The 24,043-nt window shown below is 42.1% G+C and overlaps 1 protein-coding gene across 2 annotated transcripts in view; it reads right to left on the reverse strand.

Moving 5' to 3' along the window:
• Positions 1 to 24,043, reverse strand: part of LOC138960785 (xaa-Pro aminopeptidase 1-like) — a 153,969-nt gene that overhangs the window by 86,873 nt on the left and 43,053 nt on the right. For both annotated transcript variants that reach the window (XM_070332434.1, XM_070332435.1), the window contains exons 3-5: positions 6,769 to 6,879; positions 3,299 to 3,362; positions 1,129 to 1,233 (exon numbers count right to left, since the gene is read on the reverse strand). In XM_070332434.1, coding sequence (XP_070188535.1) covers positions 1,129 to 1,233; positions 3,299 to 3,362; positions 6,769 to 6,879 — 280 coding nt within the window. The remainder of the gene's footprint in view (positions 1 to 1,128; positions 1,234 to 3,298; positions 3,363 to 6,768; positions 6,880 to 24,043) is intronic.

The raw sequence follows: 24,043 nt of genomic DNA on the forward strand, positions 1-24,043 counted from the left end.
GGTCCCTCAGCAGCAAATTAATCACCTCGTCCTCTCCATGTACCGGAGGTGCGCCACAGTCATCAACGCCCAGGAAGGAGCAACACGCTATTGACTTTCAACAGTCTTCAAACAGTGTTCAGTGGAACATGGCACGTCATGCTCTCATCCCAATACACTTTTCCGTATGGTTTTTGTATCGGTCAATTCGTTTCCTTGTTATTGTTATCGACATTAAAATTCATGGGTAACCCATCTTCACTGCAGCATTTGCGTTTCTTTTGCCTCTGAGTTTATATGCTTACTTTGTCATTGTGTTTGTGGTTTTTTTGCTTGTTTGCTTATTTGTCCGGTTTGTTTGCTTGTTTGTTCGTTTAATTTGTTTATTTGTCAGCTTGTTTTACTTGTTTATCATTTATTAGAAATTTGTATTAGAAGTAAGGACCGGTTGAAAGAAAAGGCGTAGCCTTAAACCTCTATCCTTGAAAAATAGAGAGTTCCATCATCATCATCATCTTTCTCTCTCTCCTCTCCTCTTTCTCTCACTCTCTCTCTATGTTTCTGTCTCTATCTCGGTCTCTCTGTCTCTGTCTCTCTCTTCAGACAATTTCATACATTTACACAGAGATTTACACACGGAATTCCATCTTGTGCAAATTCGTAGTGTTATTTTCACTGTTTTGTCATTTCTTTTAACAACACTTCTTCTTCCAAACATTCTGGCAAAACCAAGTAAGTCCAGTTGCTTAGATCTGCCCATTTTATACTAATATAATCTGATCTGATATTGGGGGAAAAATATGGTAAAAACCAAGTACTTACTTACTTACTGCCCGAAATGCCGGTTGGCATGTTGGGCAGCAAAAGCAACAAGTACTGTAAGTCCACAAAATACCCAACAAAACCATCCATCAGATTATAATAAAAATCGAGTTGTAAACGTAAATTAATGCTAAATATCTTATTATCTCGGTAGGTTGATCTAGATAATCATCACTTTTGAAATATTTGATCAATAGATCTGTAAAAGTCGTTTTTCTTGGAAGTAGCTTCAGTGGACTTATTCGGTTTTGTCAACACACGGCAGAAATCGTCTTAATCTGTTTGTGAATATTCGTTTAAAGCACACTATGGAAGTGTGTGACCAACCCATTCTCATGAAGATCCAGTTGCAGTCCAGGGCATCGTCCGCTTCCAGGAAGTAGCGACCGTCAGTCCACATTGCTGCCTGCGTCCCTGTCACAGCGGCGTAACCTGGTACATTGGTTTAAAACAAGCAGTTCAGTCATTTAGTTCACACAATCGTGACACATTTCGTGTAGCAACATTATTGCTTTTAAAGTGATTTTATTGTGGGAAATCCTGGGTATACCGACAACATTTTAGTCAGTTCTAGTCAAATAACTAAAAGACATCGCCACTTTTTCTTTCACCCGAAAACGAGGTTTCATTAAGGAAATCGTGTACAAAGACACAATGAGTTTTCAAGCATATAAACAGCCAGTTTGCCAGTCTCATGCAAATTCCCAATCTTTTGGTGTTTTTTGTTTGTGGTGCTTTTCCAGTCATTTCACTGATGAAGATTTTCGCAGGTACCTGAGTCCGCCTCACTTGTGACACCCCCTTGCTCCTGTGTTGAGCATTTGTATCACAGTTGATATTTACGACATGACTTTATACGTATTCGGACGATTTTGGGCAGGGTCTGGTGTTACCATTGGTACCTGGTATGCCATACGTTCTTCTTACATGTACTTTGTAATTATCAAACTTCTGACACCTATAGCGCGTGATGTACCCACCTATCTTTCACTGATTGTATAACTACTATCATGCATTAGTTTCATCAAACTACTTCAGCTATCTCTTGTATATAAACTTTGGTTATGATTTTACCACAGGATTTAGGTAAAGAGTTTTCCTGTTGTGCTCTTGTGCTGTAGTTTGTGTCATCAACGTCTCAGCTGGAGTGAATATAGGAACACCCTGTCGTTACGAGACCATTCCAGAAAAAGCAGAACTCTTTATTTCTATAATTTAGACGTGCTGAGTCGTTCTCATATTAATTCTTTATCGCCCTGATACTCTGCACTAAAATGTCGAAGAAAGTTCCACGTTCAAAGTTAGGATGCCCAACAACAACACAATTTTCAATCCCATGACACTAACGTCAAATCCAATCAAGTATTGGATGTTTGCTTTGACATTTTTTACTGCGCATACATAGTTTGCATGCACTAGTTCAATCTCAGGGTATACTACACAAAGGAGCACAGACACTGCACACTCGGCAATTATGTACTTTCAAAATAATAAGCAAGAACTCCTCTATTAACCTATGGTACCCAGGGGCGGAGCAGCCAGAGGGGCAGGGGGTTACAACCTGGGGTCCAGGGGTAGACGCCTTGTGGGGTACATGGGCAAGGCCCGGTAGGGGAAGCTGAAGAGCTTTAGCTATTTTTTGAACAATTTATGGCTTATCCTTGATTTTAAACATGATCAACTGGTGTCAGCAGCCACTCATTATTTCTTTTAAAGTTAGTATTAATTTTTTTAATTTTTTTGGACAGCCGGGGTGGGGGGGGTCCGGAACCCCTGTAACCCCCCCCCCCCCCTAATCCGCCCCTGGTACCTTTGATTTTAAAGGGATACTATTAATTTGACCGTTTGTACGAAGAATCTAGAGAATCCGCTGTACCTTAATCTAGACGCACACGCCACGCGGTTTGCTCGAAAACGCACCACAAGTATGGCAATTACTTCAATCAAAGTGAGGAAATGCGCTTCAGTGCGCTGCCTTGCTCGGGTGTTGGAAACAAAAAGTAGTCAAGAAGCGCCGCCTGGCACAAAGACGGGAGCACCATTTATGACGGGGCCCCCTAGTAACGTTCATCACGTACAAGGTAAGTAAGTCAGTGGAAACAACCCAAACTAACCATCACAGAGAGAACGCTTTCTTTGCATATTCTACATTTAATTAAGCTATTAGAATACTTCTTTTTGCAAAATGAAGGCAGTCCACCTGCTCAGTAGCATTAGTTGTAAAGCAGAATCTTATGCATGGTATAATTTTGGAAGCGATCTGAGGCTCTTTTTCCTCGGGTATTATCCTTTGAATACGTATAGTAATGTATCATGGCATATCTCGCACACCAAATGCAAGTCGTTATTTTATTTTATAAAGTTTTGTGTTGGGCAGTTTATTACATCGATGTAAATCAACGTATGCAGAAACAAAACAGCGTCGTAATGCAAGTCGGATCAGACGACGAAACCTATACCCTCTGCTGTAAAATAGGCTACATTGCAATGACAGTACCTGCTGATCCTGTGAATCCTGAGATAAAGCCTCGTCTCTTGTCCCTGGGTGAGGGATACTCGCTCTGGACACAAATAGACAATGTTCGGATATAACTCTGTCGGGTTTGTTTGGGTTGTGAAACTCGAACGCTCTTGCTTTTATTGAGGCAAACTTTTCCGCGTGACTTTAAAGGCCAGTCACTAGCGATGTGTGTGTCTGAAACACGTGGACAAGAAGAACGTGTGCAAAGTTCACTCTTTCAAAACCCGTTCAAACCCGACATAGTTATTTTCGGAGTTCGTGTATTAAGTCAGAAATACATACAGCCTTTATATCGCCACCCTTGTCTCTTGTACCTGGCCGAGGGATACTTGCTCTGTGCACAAATTAAGCCATACATATACAGTCGAACCTGTCTAAAGAGACCACCCAAGAGACTGAGTCAAAGATAGACAGGTTCGCCATTTGACCAAAAAAACACAAACTTCCCAGAAACACTTGAACGCATGTCACACGTCACACACACACTTAATACACGAACTCCCACTGCATAGAAACACTCTTTTCACGTCTGTTTGTCACGTGCACAGCCACACACACACACGCACACACACACATGATCGCGATTAACACAGGTGGCTCTGTTTCTCTTGTCATGCTGGTGCACAGCATCTGTCACTCTTTCCTTGCTCTTTTTCCCTCCACTGTTTTTCTCTCCTTTCACATTAACAGTTCTGTCATTGTTTGTCTTAAAGTAAAGTCCTGCTTTCTTGTTCAGCCATGCGGGGAAGGATAGGATCGACCAGTGGTCAAAGAGAAACCGTTAGGCGCTCATCACAGACGAGCGATTGCAATTAGCGGTCCAGACGCCCAGGGGGCTTACGTGTCTCGAAAGAGAAATGTTTTGCAGGGGTGTTTTCTTTTGGAAGATGAGGTGGGCGGAGGGAAGTGGGTAGGGGAACATCAGGCAGGCACCCTAAGCAAGCCCCAATGAGATCAGGTCAGACCATACAATTGTCATGTATCATACTTGACCTCACGTTCCGCCCTGTAATGTGAAGTGGGTTTGTAAGCCGAGTTAGAAAAGACGTCGCGTGGTCTCCCATGACAGGTTGAACCCATGACTTGGGACCGAAATTGAGTGGTCTTTGGTCTTGACAGGCAGGTGGTCTTTATGGACAGGTCATTTATATAGTAAAACATCCTTGGGGATCCTTTGGGGTGGTCTCAAGTGGCAGGTGGTCTTATGAACAAAGTGGTATCAAGGGCAGGTTCGACTGTATACAATCCTTATGTCGCTACTTTTGTCTCTTGTACCTGGCCGAAGGATACTTGCTCTGTACACAAATCAAGCCATACATATATACTAGCGGAAAAAAGTTAAGGACGGTTCACACACGCAATCACAGCAAAAGAACGAATGAACATATCGTACGGAAATTTGGAACACGTTTACTTCAGTCAATGTGCAACGCAACTGCAAAATTTGGGTTTATTTCATCGAGCCGATTCGGTTATTCATGTCCACAAACAGCAGAGGGGTCACAAATAAACATAACAAGTCTTTCATGAGGTCAATAATGGGTGTGTCCGCCACGTTTGCGCTCAAGTTCACCACACCTTGACCGCATAGAGTTCATAAGCTTCGTGAAAAAGGCCTGTGGAATGGCCTGCCACTCCTGTTGGAGCATCTGCAGCAGCTGCTGCAGGTTTCTGGGAGGCTGGTGGTCACAGTTGGCCCTCACCTGCCTGTCCAGTTCGTCCCATACATGCTCTATGGGGTTCATGTCTGGCGAACAGGCAGGGAAATCCATCCTGACGACCCCGGTTTGCTGGATGTAGTCGCTGACAAGCCTGGCCCTGTGAGGAGTAGCATTGTCATCCTGAAACACGGCGTTTGGGCCAATCTGCTGCAGGGTCGGCAAGACAATAGGGGCGAGAATTTCGTCCCTGTAGCGTTGACCAGTGAGATTCCCGACCACATGGTACAGGGGGGTGCGTTGATGAAGGCTGAAGCCCCCCCAAACCATGACAGAGCCCCCGCCGAAGGCTACCCTCTCATGCACTGTGTCGTCTTCATAACGCTCGCCCTCACGCCTCCAGACCTTGCGCCGGCCGTCAGAATGGTACAGGTTGAACCTGGACTCGTCACTGAATAGGACCTGAGCCCAGTCCCGGCGCGTCCATCTCAAGTGGCGGCGACTTCAGGCCAGACGAGCCCGGCGATGAGCCTGTGTCAGCAGGGGACGCACAGCAGGACGACGACTCCGCAGCCGGGCGTCATGCAGGCGGTTGCCGATGGTCCTCTCACTAACGTTGATGTTAGTGGCCTCCCGTAACTGCCCTCTGATGACCTTGCAGGTGGTGGCCCGGTGCTGCAGCGCCTGCCGTTGGATGAAACGATCTTCCCTAGGAGTAGTCTTTTTGGGGCGACCCGACCTGGGCCTCTCCTCGACATTGTTTGTCGTCTGGAACCGTTGATTCAGCCTTACAATGACTGAATGCGATACCCCAAGTTGCCTGGCCACTTCGCACTTGGATACGCCGTCGTGGAGCCAGGCAATTGCTCTTCCTCGGTTGAATGTTGTCAGCTTCCGTCTGGCAGGCATGGTGAGGAGATGGCAGCTCGCAGAAAATCGGCGGCTTATAAAGCCGAGTTCGTGATCACAATTCACACTCGAAGGATTGTCCTTGCATGTGCACAACAATTTTGCCATGTTACCTGCCTTATTCTACCCGTGCGCACGCCAAACAACAGCTTACTTTTTGGCGATTTTGCTATTTTAGTCACGTGCTGCAGCTCTGCGCCCGGGAGTCCCGTGCAGTTTTCCTGCTAACACAGCATAACCTACCCATTGGTGTGTAGCATGCGACAGCCATTTGATTTTGCTGACGAAAGAACAGGGTGTTTTAAACAAATGAAAGTCAGCGGGGAAATCAGTGGCCCGTCCCTAACTTTTTTCCGCTAGTATATATACAATCCGTATGTAGCTACCCTCATCGGAGTCAGTTATTCGCTGCTATCGTTGTTTTAACTGTTCGACCGTGTGTTTCCGGTTTGACCATATGTTTCCTGTTAAGGTTGTTTGTACAAAGTTTTGTTAGCGGGGCGCAACTCCCTTCAGCTTGTAAATCCCAACAGAGTTATTTCCGGAAACGTCTATTAAGAGAGCTATCTCTATTCTCATTTCTCACAAAAATGTGTCACGAAACTTTAAAAACTACTATAAATTTACACTGTCTCAAGTTGGTTTCCCGCCATAACGCCTGTTTCGTCCGAGTGTGACGTTCTTTTTGGGTTAACCCATCGTTGTAGATTCTTACAAGTAAATTTGGACATTTTTACTTTGGCAACGTGCTTCATGGGCCGAAAAACCGCAACATTCACGTGCAAACCGTGACACCATTCCCGTGCGGAGATTACTAAAATTCACGTGTAGTCCGAAGTAAAATATATACTCAGTTCTCCAATCAACGTATATACGTACCCCATGTGCGTCATCAGACAGAACGATGAAGGCATCGAGAGACTGGTTAACCATTGCAGCACGCAAGTCAGACAAGCGCTGAGTCGTGTCCACACGTCTGGCTGGCTGCACCTGAGACAGACAGGACATCCACACCCAACTTATTGGATCAAAGCGGACACAAGTAGTAAATATTACATTGCTGACAGAAAAAAAGATCGCGACGATACTGATATTGTTATTCATAGTTGGTTCCTGAAGAACACACACACACACACACACTCACACACACACACACTCCATGCCGATGTAACTAAAATAAGTATAGGAAATTCTGAAGAACTATCCAAGGGTATAGTACGTCCTCAGTAGAGTGCTACGTAGGCTGTTCTGAAGTCCTTAGAATCTCATATTATTTGCACAGCTCATTGTTAATTTGATCACGCCATTTTCTCAAATGATCCCTCCAGAACTGCGATACACTTTAACAATCTGTAGTAAAAAAAACTTTCAAGAAAGTTTTGCGGATACTCTCTGGGACCCTCGCTAATTCTCGGACAGCAGGACCCGGGCTCTCGTAACGGGTTCCTCAGAGCTTTTCCTTTACATTTAAAAAAGGAAAACGTCGTAAAAGGCCAATTCAGGAAAATAGAGTAAAGGGAACATCAGGCAGGTACCCTAAGCTGTCACAAATTCGATTGATTTGGAAGCTGTTTGGAAAACGGGACGTTGCCATGATGAAGCATCAACCCTAGAGTGCCCGTATTTGGCACCAGGCTTCTAAACACCACGGGCAGGCAATGTCTGCTTTTTATATCAATTTTTATACTTTAAATGTACCTATATCGTTAACAATACTATTTCTAAATGTATTTTAAACACGCCCAATAAACTTCCTTTACGGTAATTTTTAATAATCATATTATATTTACAAATCACTTTATCCTCAACGCATTTCCAAGTGAACATAATTTTGGGGCACACACACACACAAAAAAAAAATCAGTATCAATTTCGTTCTCACAATAAGTACAACAATTTGAACATACAGTAATTGTTGTACTTATTGTGAGAACGAAATTGATTATACTGATTTTTTTTTTTTGCGCGTGTTTGTGTGTGTGTGTGTGTGTGTGTGTGCGTGCGTGCGTGTATGTATGTATGTTCATGTATTTATGTATTCTCTCTCTCTCTCTCTCTCTCTCTCTCTCTCTCTCTCTCTCTCTTGACTTGAAGGTGCCGTAAACGTGAACTCCCTGGCATGTTACAACCTCTTCTTATTATGCATTTCATCTCGGAAAATATGTGCGTTAATTGGTGTGTGTGTGTGTGTGTGTGTGTTTGTGTGTGTGTGCGTGTGTGTGTGTGCGTGCGCGTGTTTGTGTGTGTGTGTGTGTGTGTGTGCGTGCGTGCGTGTATGTATGTATGTTCATGTATTTATGTATTCTTTCTCTTTCTCTCTCTCTCTCTCTCTCTCTCTCTCTCTCTCTCTCTCTCTCTCTCTCTCTCTCTCTCTTCATTACACACACACACACACGCACACGCACAAACGCATGTGTGTGTGTGTGTGTGCGTGCGTGCGTGCGTGCGTGCGTGCGTGCGTGCGTGCGTGTATGTATGTATGTTTATGTGTTTACGTGCGTGCGTACGTGCGTGCGTGCGCGCGCGCGTGTGTGTGTGCGTGTATGCTTTTGCTACCAAGCATATCATACCTACTGTAATAGTTTCATGCATTTGTTGTATGCATTTAATGACTGCTTCAGATGTGTATATTTGCATATAATTTGCTGTGTGTGTGCCCACACACGTGTGTATCTGTATGTGTGTGTGTGTGTGTGTGTGTGTGTGTGTGTGTGTGTGTGTGTGTGTGTGTGTGTGTGTGTGTGTGTGTGTGTGTGTCAGTGTCAGTGTCTGTCCGTGTATAGTCTGTGTATGTGTCTTGGTGTCGTTTGACAATGTTTGCTTAAGTTATATCATCTTTCCAAGCTATGTTTTCATGATTATGTCTCAACATTTGGCAGGCTCTTTCTTTATTTTGCCTCACTTATTTGCATGTGTAGGCTATGTTTAAAGCCCAATGTATCTCACCCTTATTAATTTCGTTTTATGCACCAATTTCATTTGTCTGAAAATTGTCAAAATCAACTCATTGATTAGAACAATAAAACATCCATCCATCCATCCATCTTTCTCTGTCTCTCTCTCTCTCTCTCTCTCTCTCTCTCTCTCTCTCTCTCTCTCTCTCTCTCTCTCTCTCTCTCTCTCTCTCTCTCTCTCTCTCTCTCTCTCTCTCTCTCTCTTATCTTTTGTAATTGTTTTACGTTTGTATATATATGTATTTAAGATTAGAATAGTCCCTCTCTGGGCGAGGGCTGGTTGAAAAGAACCTCGTTTATATTGCTTATGCCACAACCCTCGTAAAATAAAATTTGATTTGATTTGATTTGATTTGATCTCTCTCTCTCTAAAAAAATCATCCCTCCTATACCTCGCATAAACCTCTACAAATCGAGCTTAGCCTTCTCGGGAGCGTTTCTCTGGAACTCCTTCTTCCCCCAACAGGGCCCGTATGCATGAGGAGGAAGTCAGTAACACTGGAAGTAGAGGCCTCTTTCGGAAGTGGGAACTCCCGAAGTTTAACTTTCCAACTGTTCACTATGCATGAACGCCGGAGTGGTGACTTCGAGAGTATTCGGTCAAGGTCGCAAAAATTGGGGGAATCCTAACTAGTACGCATGCGTTTGTTAACGGTAAGCTTGCCACCAGAAGAAACAAATCTCATCGCGAGTTCAAAAAGGCGAACGTTGAGCGCGCTGTAGTACTAACAGCGTTATTGCTGTTGTTTTTTGAATGGTTAAACGAAAGGGTCGGTTCAAACCTGTGATGATTGTCTTGGAATCGAATGACTGTCTATGACAAATGACTTTGTTGGCTTGAATGTTAGGAGAAGAGTAAATGATTATGTTGAACTTTTTTTTTTGGGGGGGGGGGGGGGGGCTGCTTGCTTCAACCCTTTATTTTTATTTTAATTTTTTTTTTTTGCGGGGAGTATCCCTCTTCATTGATCTGTTTATCTTTTTTTCTGCTTTTTATATTAATTTTTCTACTTTAAATGTACCTATATCGTTAACAATACTATTTCTAAATGTATTTTGAACACGCCCAAACAACTTCCTTTACAGTAATTTTTAATAATCATATTATATTTACAAATCACTTTATCCTCAACGCATTTCCAAGTGAACATAATTTTGGGGCACAAAAAAAATCAAAAAAAATCACTATAATCAATTTCGTTCTCACAATAAGTACAACAATTACTGTATGTTGAACTTGTGTTTAATAATTTTATATCGGTAAAACTCTTTGTTGGACAAACATAGATTGGTTATAGGGAAACTTTGGGTTACTGGTAAAGTTTAAAAGGAAGAACATTATGCAGTAGACCGTAAAGAACTAAGTTTAATGACTTGTTCCTTATTTATTGGGGAAATGTCTGTTAAGAAGTTTAGAACAGACAATACTGTACATCGGTGTTTTAATTTGTTTTCCCTCGTTAATGTTTGATTACGATGGCGATGCATGGTTATGTACAGTTAAATGTCAAGATTCGATTTTTTTTGGAAAGCTTAGGACAGTTTCTTTACGCGTTTAAAAAAAATGTAACACAGAGGCAAAAACCGGTTGTTGCAGTCTGCATGCAATTGAGGTCTATTAAAAAAAAGGTTAATTAAAAAAAAAAAAAAAAATAGCTCCCAGCGGCACTTGAACCCAGAGCGTCGGATTGAAATTCCGAATCCGTAACCACTGCACTATGCTACTCGTCTAGAAAAAAGCATTATGCAAAGACGTGTTATCAGTTATTCAGTCGCGGTAGTTTGAAAGCTCACCATCTTCGCCGAATGACTCGAGCACGTTTTTTTCGGTCAGTCAAATGATCGTACTGTCGGTTTTGAGCCCCGCTGTTTCAAGCTTTTCACCTAAATTAAACAAGAATGTCACAGTTCGTGTTTATGGTGCAAGGTAGTCGACCGTCTCATTGTAGTCAAGTTACGACAGTTGCTCGATTGACGCATTTCACGTCTTCAATATTGTGTCTGAGCTCATTTCCTAATGAGCTGCCATTAAAAACCAGAATCTCATGCAATTGTAGCATGCGTTGGAGGTTTCTTTTAGATGGGTAAGGACCTTTAAGATGCGATATCGTCGTATAAATGATGAAATTAACTTTGAAAGTGGGAACTTCGGAAGCAATGTTGCCAGCTACTCGGTATGCACGAGCTAACTTGAACGCCAAAGTAGTGGCTTCGAGAGTCCTGAGGTCAAGGTCGAGGAAATTGGGGGAATCCCAATTAGTGCGCATGCGTTTGTAAACGGTAGGCTTGGTGACCAGAAGAAACAAATCTCATCGCGAGTTCGTAAATGGGCGAACGTTGATCGCGCTGTAGCTTTTACTATAGTCAAGGGCGGATCAATTCACTTTGGAGGGGGGGGTTACAAAATGACTGCGAAGATACAAGTTGACGGCGCCGAAGGCGCCTAAGCCTCTAGGGGGGTCCGGGGGCATGCCCCCCCGGAAATTTTTTTATCCAAAGAAGCAAAATAGAGCTACCTGGTGCATTCTGAGCCAATAAATTACCTCTTTTTTGGGGGGTGGGGGGGGTTACGTAACCCGTGTAACCCCCCCCCCCAGATCCGCCCTTGATAGTTGTTGTTTTTGACTGGTTGAACGAAATGGTCTGTTCAAATTAAGCTGTGATCGATGATTGTCTTGAAATTGAATGACTGTCTGTAATAATGATTTTGTTGACCAGGGCTCGTATTCTTGAAACAGCTGCAACTCATATACCGGCCTGTAAAACCACTTCCGCTCGATAAGTCCGCTAAGTGTTATTCATGAAACTCCGGGAAAGACTTACATGGGTGTCTCCGAGCTGAAAAGTTGGAGGACCCATCCCCCTCCTCTAAAACCGTCAATTTTGAATAAATCTTGTTAAAATATTGTTTGTAGATTTATGTCCCTCATGGACACACATTGGTGTCATTTAAGCACCAATGCTTTGCGGACAAATACGAGATACCGCTCGCGAAAGATTTCAACCGATGCTCGATCATACCGGCTTGTGGTGAAAGCGTGCTAGCGTCTTCTTTAATGCATTACAGTGTCCGATTATTTTCAACTGATTCCGTGGTCCAACGGTTCTCTCGTTCGCCTGATGCGTGATTGAGTCGAGTTCAAATCTCCATCTGCCCGTAATTTTTTTTTTATTCTTTGGCATTTGTTTATTTTTGTTTATTTTTTTCATGTGCAAAAGAGTACGTTATAATAGCAAAATTGATTTAAAAAAAATGTTTTAGGCTGCAATGGGTTTTTTTTTCAAATCTTTGGTTAAGATGATATTAGTTTATTGATAAAGTTTGTTAACTTAAACATGTAAACATTTGATTAAAAAAATTAAATAAATAACCATGAAGAAGGATGCTTCCCGCTTAAAAAAACAAAGGTGAGAGAGAAAAAAACCCACCTAAAATGCGGTAGCAGCCACCTGCATGCAACTGAGATTAAAAACAAAAAAATAAAAAATAAATAAAAAGGGTCTCCCTGTGTTTTTATTTCATTCAGTTTGTTTGGGTAGTTGCTATTGACTTTGAAACTGACACGCTGGCTAAAAAGCTGCAACATTGTGTCCTTCAAAGTCAAACTGTCGTTTAACTACCGCCCGGTATTTATTTTTACTGCCCAGTAATTATTTATTTTTCCCCGGTATTCATGTGTGTCTATCGGAAGGTCGGCAGCTACCAGTTGGTTATTTTTAGAATTGAAGATTCCCGATGCTTGCTCTTCTCTGCGCACGCGTTACCGGCGTTTTCGCCGGCGTGTCAGTTTCAAAGTCAATAGCAACAACCCAAACAAACTGAATGAAATAAAAACACGGGGAGATTTTATTTTTATTTTTTTTATAAACCTCGGTTGCATGCAGGTGTACATGGCCTAGTACCTAGTAAACGCCCACCCCCCAGTTTCGACCAGTGGACTAGTAGACAAGGAAAATGAATAAAGATTATTCAGTCTGCTGTTATTGTTGTTTTTCAATTGTTTCCTTTCCTTAGACATGCTTCGGGGATTGGACAGAAAAAGGTTTCTGAAGTGGCTAGAGAATCGCAATACATTTTTGACTGGGAGGAAAAAGAAGAAACGAAAGCTTCATCTTTGGTTTAAACATAAGTTTATTTCAACAAATGTTACAATCATGACATGTATACAAAAGACACAGGTAACAGCAACAAGCTAGAAGCTAATAATGGTGTTCCTGCATGGATATTATAACGTAAGGCGGTAACGGCTGAACAATTTGTCTAAATAAACCAAATTGGAAATCCAAAGCATCATCATTATAATCATCCTCATCTCATTAATCATCCAAAATTATCATAACATAATAAACGTTGCATAATCATTATAAAGAAAGACAGTAAGAGGAAGGAAGGAGGGGAAGAAAAGGAATAAAAAGAAGAGGGATGGGTAGGAGTTGTGCAGAAATTAAAGTTGTTGTCCGGCTTGTGGAGCATTGATTCTGGTTTGCCCAAAGCGGCCTGAACGTTCAATGAACGAGTGTACTCTTGACAAAATGTTCCTGTTCAAATCTAGAGAATACTGTCTGTCTCCATTTAGAAGGTGGGGGAGGTGAATACTGTGGTTAGGGAGGGTATGTATGGTTTCTTGACGTGCTTCGCGATAATTTGGACAATCTAATATCCCCGCCCCTATCATGTTAACCATCAATTTTAAAAAAAAACCTCATTCTCGCCTAAAATTAATTTTTTAAATCAATTTTGATATTACAACGTACTCTTTTGCACACGAAGAAAATAAACAAAAACAAACAAAATTAATGACAAAGAGTATAAAAAAAAAAAAGTAAGGCCTGATGGCGATTCGAACTCGACTCAATCGCGCATCAGGCGAATTCGATAACCGTTCGGCTACGGAATCAGACACCAAATTCTCGCCACTGTAATGCATTAAACAAGACGCAAGCACGCTTTTGCAACACGCCGTTATGATCGAGCATCGGTTGAAATCTTTCGCGAGCAGAAGCTCGTATTTGACCGCAATGCATCGGTGCTTAAATGACACCAATGTGTGTCCATGAGGGACATAAATCTACGAACAATATTTGAACAAGATTTATTCGAACTTGACGGTTTTAATGGACAGTGTTGGTGAAGTTACTGACAGGTAGCGACTTTACAGGAGGGGGAGGGGTCCTCTAACTTTACAGCTCGGAGACAACCCGGTAAGGACTTACCGGTGTTTCATAAATAACACTTAGCAGTTGGCGGACTTATTGAGTTTTACAGGCCAGTATATGAGTTGCAGCTTTTTCAAGAATAAATCTTGTTGAAATATTGTTTGTAGAGAGGAGCAAGCATGAGGAATCTCCAATTCTAAAAATAACCAATTCTGGTAGCTGCCGACCTTCCGCCAGACACACATTAATACCGGGGGGAAATAAATAATTACTGGGCAGTAAAAATAAATACCGGGCGGTAGTTAAACGACAGTTTGACTTTAAAGGACACAATTTTGCAGCTTTTTCAAGAATACGAGCCCAGAATGTTGGGGAGAATAACACTTTTGTTGTTTATGTGGTAGCGAAGTCGGTTATGTTAAACCTCTTTTTTTTTTTTTAATGATTGTGTATCAGTAAAACTGTTTGGTTAGAGCGAAAGTTTTGGGCTACTGGTCAATTTAAAAAGGCAGAACTCAAGTTTTTTGGGGGAATCAAGATATAAGGTGTAGTGAAAAGAAGATAAGTTCAGTAACTTTCATATTAATTGGGAAAATGTGTGTCCACATTTTTACAAAAGATAAATTGTTGTACTTAGGTGTTAGTAAATGATGTTTGTCCTCGTTAATTGTGAACAGGATGTATGTTTATGTAAAGTTGAAAGTCAAGATTGGATTTTTTTTATCCTACGCGCGTGTGTGCATGTGTGTTAGACATAGAACACTTTATTATCTCAATTTCGAGAAACTCGGGTGTGGTGAATCACAACAAACAACATAAAACGTAAGAAAATAAATAAAATATCGAGGCGCAAATAATCAGCTCATAATAGTGTGTGTGTGTGTGTGTGTGTGTGTGTGTGTGTGAGGGGGGGGTGGGGGTGCACACACACACACACACACACACACACACACACACACGCACGCGCACACAAACAAACGCACAATTATACCCGCACACACAGGCACTCGCACAAATACATACAAACACTTTCACACACACGCACGCACACACACACACACACACACACAAACACACACCCTTCCCCCCCCACACACACACATGTGCGCGCGTGCACTGCAAACGAATGAATGAATGAACAGACGCACACCTACACAGGCACGCACGCACACACACACACACACACACACACACACACATACACACATACACACACACACGCACACGCACACTCTCACACAAACACACACTCACACATGCACACACAGACGCCCATTTACATAGAAACACCCCCTCCTATAAGCGGGGATGAAATTTTAAGAGTGGTGGCCAGTGACCCAGAACGAACAAAAGTCAAAGCTGGCAACTCAGGTTTGTATTCAGGGAAATTTACACGAAATGCACGCACGAGATACGACTTTTCTTTCTATTTTCTCTCTTTGGGACTTTCATTTGCGTTAGATCGGTTTTATATGAAAAACCAAAGAAAAGCCCTGCTATTTTGCACTGAGAAACTTTGGAAGCAGCGTGTTTACTCCTGGGTTTCGCTGTAGTACAATTACCCTCACTTACTTCCTCGCTTGCTTCAAAAGTAGGCACTTTTTCCGTCCCATGCATGCGAAATTGAGGATGTACTTCCGATGTCGCCCAAAACGTAGGAAGTTGTCGCAAACTACCATCAATTACTTCCTCGCTTTGCTTCGAAGTAAGCCCTTCTTCCGGCCCATGCATACGAAAGTGAGGCAAGTTCTTCCGATGTCACTCAAAACTTCGGGAGTTTTCGCGAACTTCCCCCATAAGCATACGGGCACAGATGAGAAATGCAATTATTTTTTTTATGTGCGTCTGTCTTTATGTGTTGGAAGAAAAGGCTTTGCCTAAAACCTTTATCCTTTTGTAATAAAGTTCTGAGTCTTAGTCTGAGTCTGAGTCACTCTCTCTCTCTCTCTCTCTCTCTCTCTCTCTCTCTCTCTCTCTCTCTCTCTCTCTCTCTCTCTCTCTCTCTCTCTCTCTCTCTCTCTCTCTCTCTCTCTCTCTCTCTCTCTCTCTCTCTCTCTCTCTCTCTCTCTCTCTCTCTCTCTCTCTCTCTCTCCATGGGCAGATCCGGCCCCTTTCTGCCGGGATCGGTGGGGGGTGGTTGCCCGCTACCGTGGGGTTTGGGGGTTGCAAAGAAGCAAAATTTGGAGTTATCGGATCGCAAAAAAGCACAAAACATCGGCATTAAAGGTGGTGGGGGGGCTATAAAAACATAACAAAACAAAAGCTGAGACATTCACCTAATATAACTTGATATTACTGGCAAATTTAGAAGGACAATGCCCCATGGTGCTCAACCGCTGGCAGTCAAATATTACGTGCAACCATGCTCTTCCATGGTGTGCAACCGTCAATCTGTTTGGTGTCTTTACATATCCGTAAAATATGAAGTAACCATATAACATTAGCTAATAAAATTTAACCCAATGGTCAATAAATAATCATTGATTACATCTTAATTGTCTGTAGATTTGTCCGAAAGCTTGATTTTTGGTGGTGAAGTTTGAAAGTCAAAATTTACACAAATGCGCTTGAACAAGTGTAAATAATCACAGTTCAACATTCACACGTAAACGCAATCAATGAAAACAATCGATGATGTGATGCTACAATACCTAAGTTCAAAGTGTAAACAAAAGTTATATGATAATCTACTAATTAAGAGAAGAGATTTGTAATTTTGTGGAGAAACTCACCTTGCGTGTCCTGATCCCGCTGCTTTTAGTCGATGCAACCGATCCCGCGGCTTTCAGTCCACGCAACCGTTTATACGGCGTGATTACTCTCCAACTGAAAGCGTTGAATGTACCTGCAACTGCTTTTTCTACTCACAGCTTAGGAAGGGGCTACTTGGCTACTTCAATCTGTGCCCGTATGCGACAACTCCCGTAGTTTTGAGTGACATCGGAAGAACTTGCCTCACTTTCGTATGCATGGGCCGGAAGAAGGGCTTACTTTGAAGCAAAGCGAGCAAGTAATTGATGGTAGTTTGCGACAACTTCCTAGGTTTTGAGCGACATCGGAAGTACATCCTCAATTTCGCATGCATGGGACAGAAAAAGTGCTTACTTTTGAAGCAAGCGAGGAAGTAAGTGAGGGTAATTGTACTACAGCGAAACCCAGGAGTAAACACGCTGCTTCCAAAGTTTCTCAGTGCAAAATAGCAGGGCTTTTCTTCGGTTTTTCATATAAAACCGATCTAACGCAAATGAAAGTCCCAAAGAGAGAAAATAGAAAAAAAAAGTCGTATCTCGTGCGTGCATTTCGTGTAAATTTCCCTGAATACAAACCTGAGTTGCCAGCTTTGACTTTTGTTCGTTCTGGGTCACTGGCCACCACTCTTAAAATTTCATCCCCGCTTATGGGGTGTTTCTATGTAAATGGGCGTCTTTGTGTGCATGTGTGAGTGTGTGTTTGTGTGAGAGTGTGCGTGTGCGTGTGTGTGTGTGGGTGTGTGTGCGTGTGTGCGTGCGTGCGTGCGTGCGTGTGTAGGTGTGCGTCTGTTCATTCATTTATTCGTTTGCAGTGCACGCGCGCACATGTGTGTGTGGGGGGGGGGAGGGGAAGGGTGTGTGTTTGTGTGTGTGTGTGTGTGTGTGTGTGTGCGTGCATGTGCATGTGTGTGAAAGTGTTTGTATGTATTTGTGCGAGTGCCTGTGCGTGCGTGCGTGAGGGAATAATTGTGCGTTTGTTTGTGTGCGCGTGCGAGTGTGTGTGTGTGTGTGTGTGTATTCGACGGTGTGTGTGTGTGTGTGTGCACCCGCACCCAACCCACACACACACACACACTATTATGAGCTGATTATTTGTGCCTCGATATTTTATTTATTTTCTTACGTTTTATGTTGTTTGTTGTGATTCATTCCGCCATCCAGACCATTCAGACATGCATCACTGATGTTAAATCTTGGATGGTTGATAACAAACTTAAGCTGAATGATGATAAGACTGAAGTCTTACTGTGCAAAAAGAAGAACACTACATTTCCCTCTCCCCAACCTGTTTCTGTTCAAATAGGCAACACCGACATTCTTTTCTCACCATCAGCTAGAAACCTTGGATTCACCCTTTCATCTGACATGACCCTTAACAAACATATATCTTTAGTCTGTAGAGCAGCTTATTTTGAGCTTCGTAAGATCAGCACCATTCGCCACACACTCTCCTCTCAAACAACTAACACTCTTGTCTGTGCCTTTGTTCTTTCTAAACTTGACTACTGCAACTCTCTTCTCTCTGGCTGTCCTCTGTACCTCCTGCATAAACTACAAAAAGTCCAAAACTCGGCAGCACGCCTCATTCTCAAAGCACGAAAACGAGATCACGCAACACCACTTCTTCACACACTGCACTGGTTACCTATTCAAGCCCGCATTGACTACAAACTGTCTACCCTCTGCTTTAACTTCTTTTCTGGTTCGTCTCCTGCTTACTTCTCTGAACTCCTCACCGTCTATTCTCCAGCAAGACAACTCCGTGCCTCTTCTGACTGTCGCATCCTTACCATTCCACACACCAAAACCAAAACATACGGACAACGCACTTTTACTTTCTGCGCACCCACACAATGGAATTCTCTCCCCTTTCACATCCGCCACTCTCAGTCACCCCAAGCATTCAAACGAGCACTTAAAACGCACCTCTTCAGGAAATACAACCCCTGATTTTGTTTTCTCAGTCCATCAGTAGGCTACATGTAGTGTTATTTGTTGTTTTAGTGATTTTTCACCACCTATTTTATTCATGTTTTTATTACTTAGTTAGTGGAAGAATCTTTTGTAATGTATGTTTGAAGGTGTTTGCTTTTAATTAAGCGTTGTTGACTATGAATGTAGATGTAAATTCTTGTATAACTGTTTTTTAATTTTAGTGTTATTTGTTGTTTTAGTGATTTTTCACGACCTATTTTTTATTCATGTTTTTATTATTTAGTTAGTGGAAGAATCTTTTGTAATGTATCTTTGATGGTGTATGCTTTTAATTAAGCGTTGTTGACTATGAATGTAGATGTAAATGCTTGTATAACTGTGTTTTAATTTTAAATGTGTCAAGCGCAAAGAGCATAATTGTAAAGTTATGATGTTGCGCTATATAAAAATGCTCATTTATTATTATTATTATTATTATTCACCACACCCGAGTTTCTCGAAATTGAGATAATAAAGTGTTCTATGCCTAACACACATGCACACACGCGCGTAGGATAAACAAATCCAATCTTGACTTTCAACTTTACCTAAACATACATCCTGTTCACAATTAACGAGGACAAACATAATTTACCAACACCTAAGTACAACAATTTATCTTTTGTAAAAATGTGGACACACATTTTTAATATAAAAGTTACTGAACTTATCTTCTTTTCACTACACCTTATATCTTGATTCCCAAAAAACTTGAGTTCTGCCTTTTTGAATTGACCAGTAGCCCAAAACTTTCGCTCAAACCAAACAGTTTTACCGATACACAATTGTCATGAATCGATATTCTGAAGCGCGAACCTGTCAAGAATAGAATAGGCAACCGAGACTACTCGCGCATTACACGACGTATCCAAGTGACGTATTCATGTGACGTATCCAAGTGTACTGACGTAAACAAAAATCGTTTCACGAGAGGGTCGTTTTCCGCAAGTCCATGGAGCGAAGAACGCTTGGAGGAAAAGCCGTTCCCCTGTCTTTGAAGGAACCCACGGTCCAATTGATTCATTCATCTTCCTCTTCCTCATGTTGCCGTAATTGTGGAGAGAGATGTAACCAGACTACTACTGCTATTAACTTGATGATGGTGTCTTGAGAAGAAGAGTGATGACCCAAACCAGGAGCGCGGTCTTCAAGACCAGTCAAGTGCTGCACGTCATCTCGAGTACCTTTTCAATGACATCGAGCTAAGTCAAAACTTCATAAACATTATGTGTATTCCTTTTGTTTTGATGTCCTCCAAGGGAAAGTTCTGAAGAACGTTTGCGGCAGCGGAGTCACGTTAGATTACCATGACAGAATTGAAATCCAGCAGCAATAGACATTTGATCAGAGTGTGCTGTGATGCAAGTAACATGACCTAGCTTGAACAGTGTGTGATACATTTAGTACAATACTGATATTTAGCAAAAATATAGACTAACCTGATTAATGTGTGCTGCATTGCAAGAATCTTATTAACACTATCCATGTATTAAATTATGTAAACCAATGTTGACCTTTCTCCGCTACTTCGAGAGCATGGGAAAGAGTGAAGGAAAGTAAAGTCAAGGCAGTACCTGTTTCTTTAGCTAATACGAAAAGGCGGCGTGTTTTCCTTCCATAAACTTCCTTTGGAAGGCGCACGCAGAAAGAAACAGGCTGACGAAAACTGACCTGTGACAACAATCATTGAAAAAAAAAAGAGGTTTAACATAACCGACTTCGCTACCATATAAACAAAAAAAGTTTTATTCTCCCCAACATTCTGGTCAACAAAATCATTATTACAGACAGTCATTCAATTTCAAGACAATCATCACAGCTTTGAACAGACCATTTCGTTCAACCAGTCAAAAACAACAACTATAGTAAAAGCTACAGCGCGATCAACGTTCGCCCATTTACGAACTCGCGATGAGATTTGTTTCTTCTGGTCGCCAAGCCTACCGTTTACAAACGCATGCGCACTAATTGGGATTCCCCCAATTTTTTCGACCTTGACCTCAGGACTCTCGAAGCCACTACTTCGGCGTTCAAGTTAGCTCGTGCATTCCGAGTAGCTGGCAACTTTGGTTCCGAAGTTCCCACTTTCAAAGTTAATTTCATCATTTATACGACGATATCGCATCTTAAAGGTCCTTACCCATCTAAAAGAAACCTCCAACGCATGCTACAATTGCCTGACATTCCGGTTTTAAAGGCAGCTCATTGGGAAATGAGCTCAGACACAATATTGAAGACGTGAAATGCGTCAATCGAGCAACTGTCGTAACTTGGCTACAATGAGACGGTCGGCTACCTTGCACCATAGACACGAACTGTGACATTCTTGTTTAATTTAGGTGAAAAGCTTGAAACAGCGGGGCTCAAAACCGACAGTACGATCATTTACTGACCGAAAAAAACGTGCTCGAGTCATTCGGCGAAGGTGGTGAGCTTTCAAACTACCACGACTGAATAACTGATAACACATCTTTGCATAGTGCTTTTTCTAGACGAGTAGCATAGTGCAGTGGTTACGGAATCGGAATTTCAATCCGACGCTCTGGGTTGAAGTGCCGCTGGGAGCTACAAAATAATTTTTTTTTTTTTTAATTAACCTTTGGCGCCGTCAACTTGTATCTTCGCAGTCATTTTGTAACCCCCCCCCCCCCTCCAAAGTGAATTGATCCGCCCTTGACTATAGTAAAAGCTACAGCGCGATCAACGTTCGCCCATTTACGAACTCGCGATGAGATTTGTTTCTTCTGGTCACCAAGCCTACCGTTTACAAACGCATGCGCACTAATTGGGATTCCCCCAATTTCCTCGACCTTGACCTCAGGACTCTCGAAGCCACTACTTTGGCGTTCAAGTTAGCTCGTGCATACCGAGTAGCTGGCAACATTGCTTCCGAAGTTCCCACTTTCAAAGTTAATTTCATCATTTATACGACGATATCGCATCTTAAAGGTCCTTACCCATCTAAAAGAAACCTCCAACGCATGCTACAATTGCATGAGATTCTGGTTTTTAATGGCAGCTCATTAGGAAATGAGCTCAGACACAATATTGAAGACGTGAAATGCGTCAATCGAGCAACTGTCGTAACTTGACTACAATGAGACGGTCGACTACCTTGCACCATAAACACGAACTGTGACATTCTTGTTTAATTTAGGTGAAAAGCTTGAAACAGCGGGGCTCAAAACCGACAGTACGATCATTTGACTGACCGAAAAAAACGTGCTCGAGTCATTAGGCGAAGATGGTGAGCTTTCAAACTACCGCGACTGAATAACTGATAACACGTCTTTGCATAATGCTTTTTTCTAGACGAGTAGCATAGTGCAGTGGTTACGGATTCGGAATTTCAATCCGACGCTCTGGGTTGAAGTGCCGCTGGGAGCTACAAAATAATTTTTTTTTTTTTAATTAACCTCAATTGTATTCAGACTGCAACAACCGGTTTTTGCCTCTGTGTTAATTTTTTTTAAACGCGAAAAGAAACTGTCCTATGCTTTAAAAAAAAAAATCGAATCTTGACTTTTAACTGTACATAACCATGCATCGCCATCGTAATCAAAAATTAACGAGGGAAAACAAATTAAAACACCGATGAACAGTATTGTCTTTTCTAAACTTCTTGACAGACATTTCCCCAATAAATAAGGAACAAGTCACTAAACTTAGATATTTACGGTCTACTGCATAATGTAGTAACCCAAAGTTTCCCTATAACCATACTATGTTTGTCCAACAAAGAGTTTTACCGATATAAAATTATTAAACACAAGTTCAACATACAGTAAGTGTTGTACTTATTGTGAGAACGAAATTGATTATACTGATTTTTTGTTGTTTTGTTTTGTGCCCCAAAATTATGGTCACTTGGAAATGCGTTGAGGATAAAGTGATTTGTAAATATAATATGATTATTAAAAATTACCGTAAAGGAAGTTTTTGGGGCGTGTTTAAGATACATTTAGAAATAGTATTGTTAACGATATAGGTACATTTAAAGTAGAAAAATTTATATAAAAAGCAGAAAAAAAAGAAAAAAAATCAATGAAGAGGGATACTCCCCGCAACAACAAAAAAAAAAAAAGAAAAAAAAAATGTTCAACATAATCAATAACTCGTCTTCTAACATTCAAGCCAAGAAAGTCATTTATTCCAAGACAGGTTTGAACCGACCATTTCGTTTAACCATTCAAAAAAAAACCCAGCAATAACGCTGTTAGTACTACAGCGCGCTCAACGTTCGCCTTTTTGAACTCGCGATGAGATTTGTTTCTTCTGGTGGCAAGCTTACCGTTAACAAACGCATGCGTACTAGTTAGGATTCCCCCAATTTTCGCGACCTTGACCGAATACTCTCGAAGTCACCACTCCGGCGTTCATGCATTGTGAACAGTTGGAAAGTTAAACTTCGGGAGTTCCCACTTCCGAAAGAGGCCTCTACTTCCAGTGTTGCTGACTTCCTCCTCATGCATACGGGCCCAGGGGTGCGTTGCTTAGAGCTACCGAGACAAAAGGTTTTCATGTTGTAGGCAACGCTATGTTCGCGGCGAACTGTTCTACCCTCTCTACCTACTTTCAACTAAATGGACCCGTCTCTTCGCTGACGGCCAAGTCCATGCATGCATAATGGGGGCGATCATGCAAACAGTCGCTTTGTACTTGGAACAGCAGTTGCCCTCAGGATATCTGTGTGAGTGTGTGTGTTTCGTACCCAACGTGGAGAAGCAGGGGCTTTCCTTTTTTCTTTTTAGATGGTCAGATTCACAGTTGGATTTCTTGTTGATTCCGTGAAAAAGTGTTGTAGTCTTCATGTCAGTCAATAAAGGTTGATTAAAGGTGAAGGTTTAGGAGTAAATAGCCTGTGTGTGCTCTCTCTCTCTTTCTTTCTTTCTCTCTCTCTCTCTCTCTCTCTCTCTCTCTCTCTCTCTCTCTCTCTCTCTCTCTCTCTCTCTTTCTCTTTCTCTCTTTGTCTTTCTCTCTCTCTCTCTTCGTGTGTCTGTCTTTATCTTTCTCTCTCTGTCCGTCTGTCTCTCCCTCCCTTTCTCTCTCTCTTTCTCGCTCTCTCTATCTCTCTCTCTCTCTCGCCCCTCTCCCTCTCTCCCGCTTCCCCCCCCTCTTTCTTTCCCCCCTCTCGCCCTTCCGCACACACGCGCGCGTAAACACACACACACACACACACACACAGAGCCACTCACATACGCACACGCAAACAAGCAAATACACCCACACACTTCATTGCACGGAGATATGAAGGTGGGGAAGGGGGGAGAGAGAGAGAGAAAAGGATAGAGAGAGACTGAGAGAGAGAGACAGAGAGAG

This window comes from Littorina saxatilis, linkage group LG3 (genome assembly GCF_037325665.1).
Source record: "Littorina saxatilis isolate snail1 linkage group LG3, US_GU_Lsax_2.0, whole genome shotgun sequence".
In the NCBI taxonomy this organism is placed as follows: Eukaryota; Metazoa; Mollusca; class Gastropoda; order Littorinimorpha; family Littorinidae; genus Littorina; species Littorina saxatilis.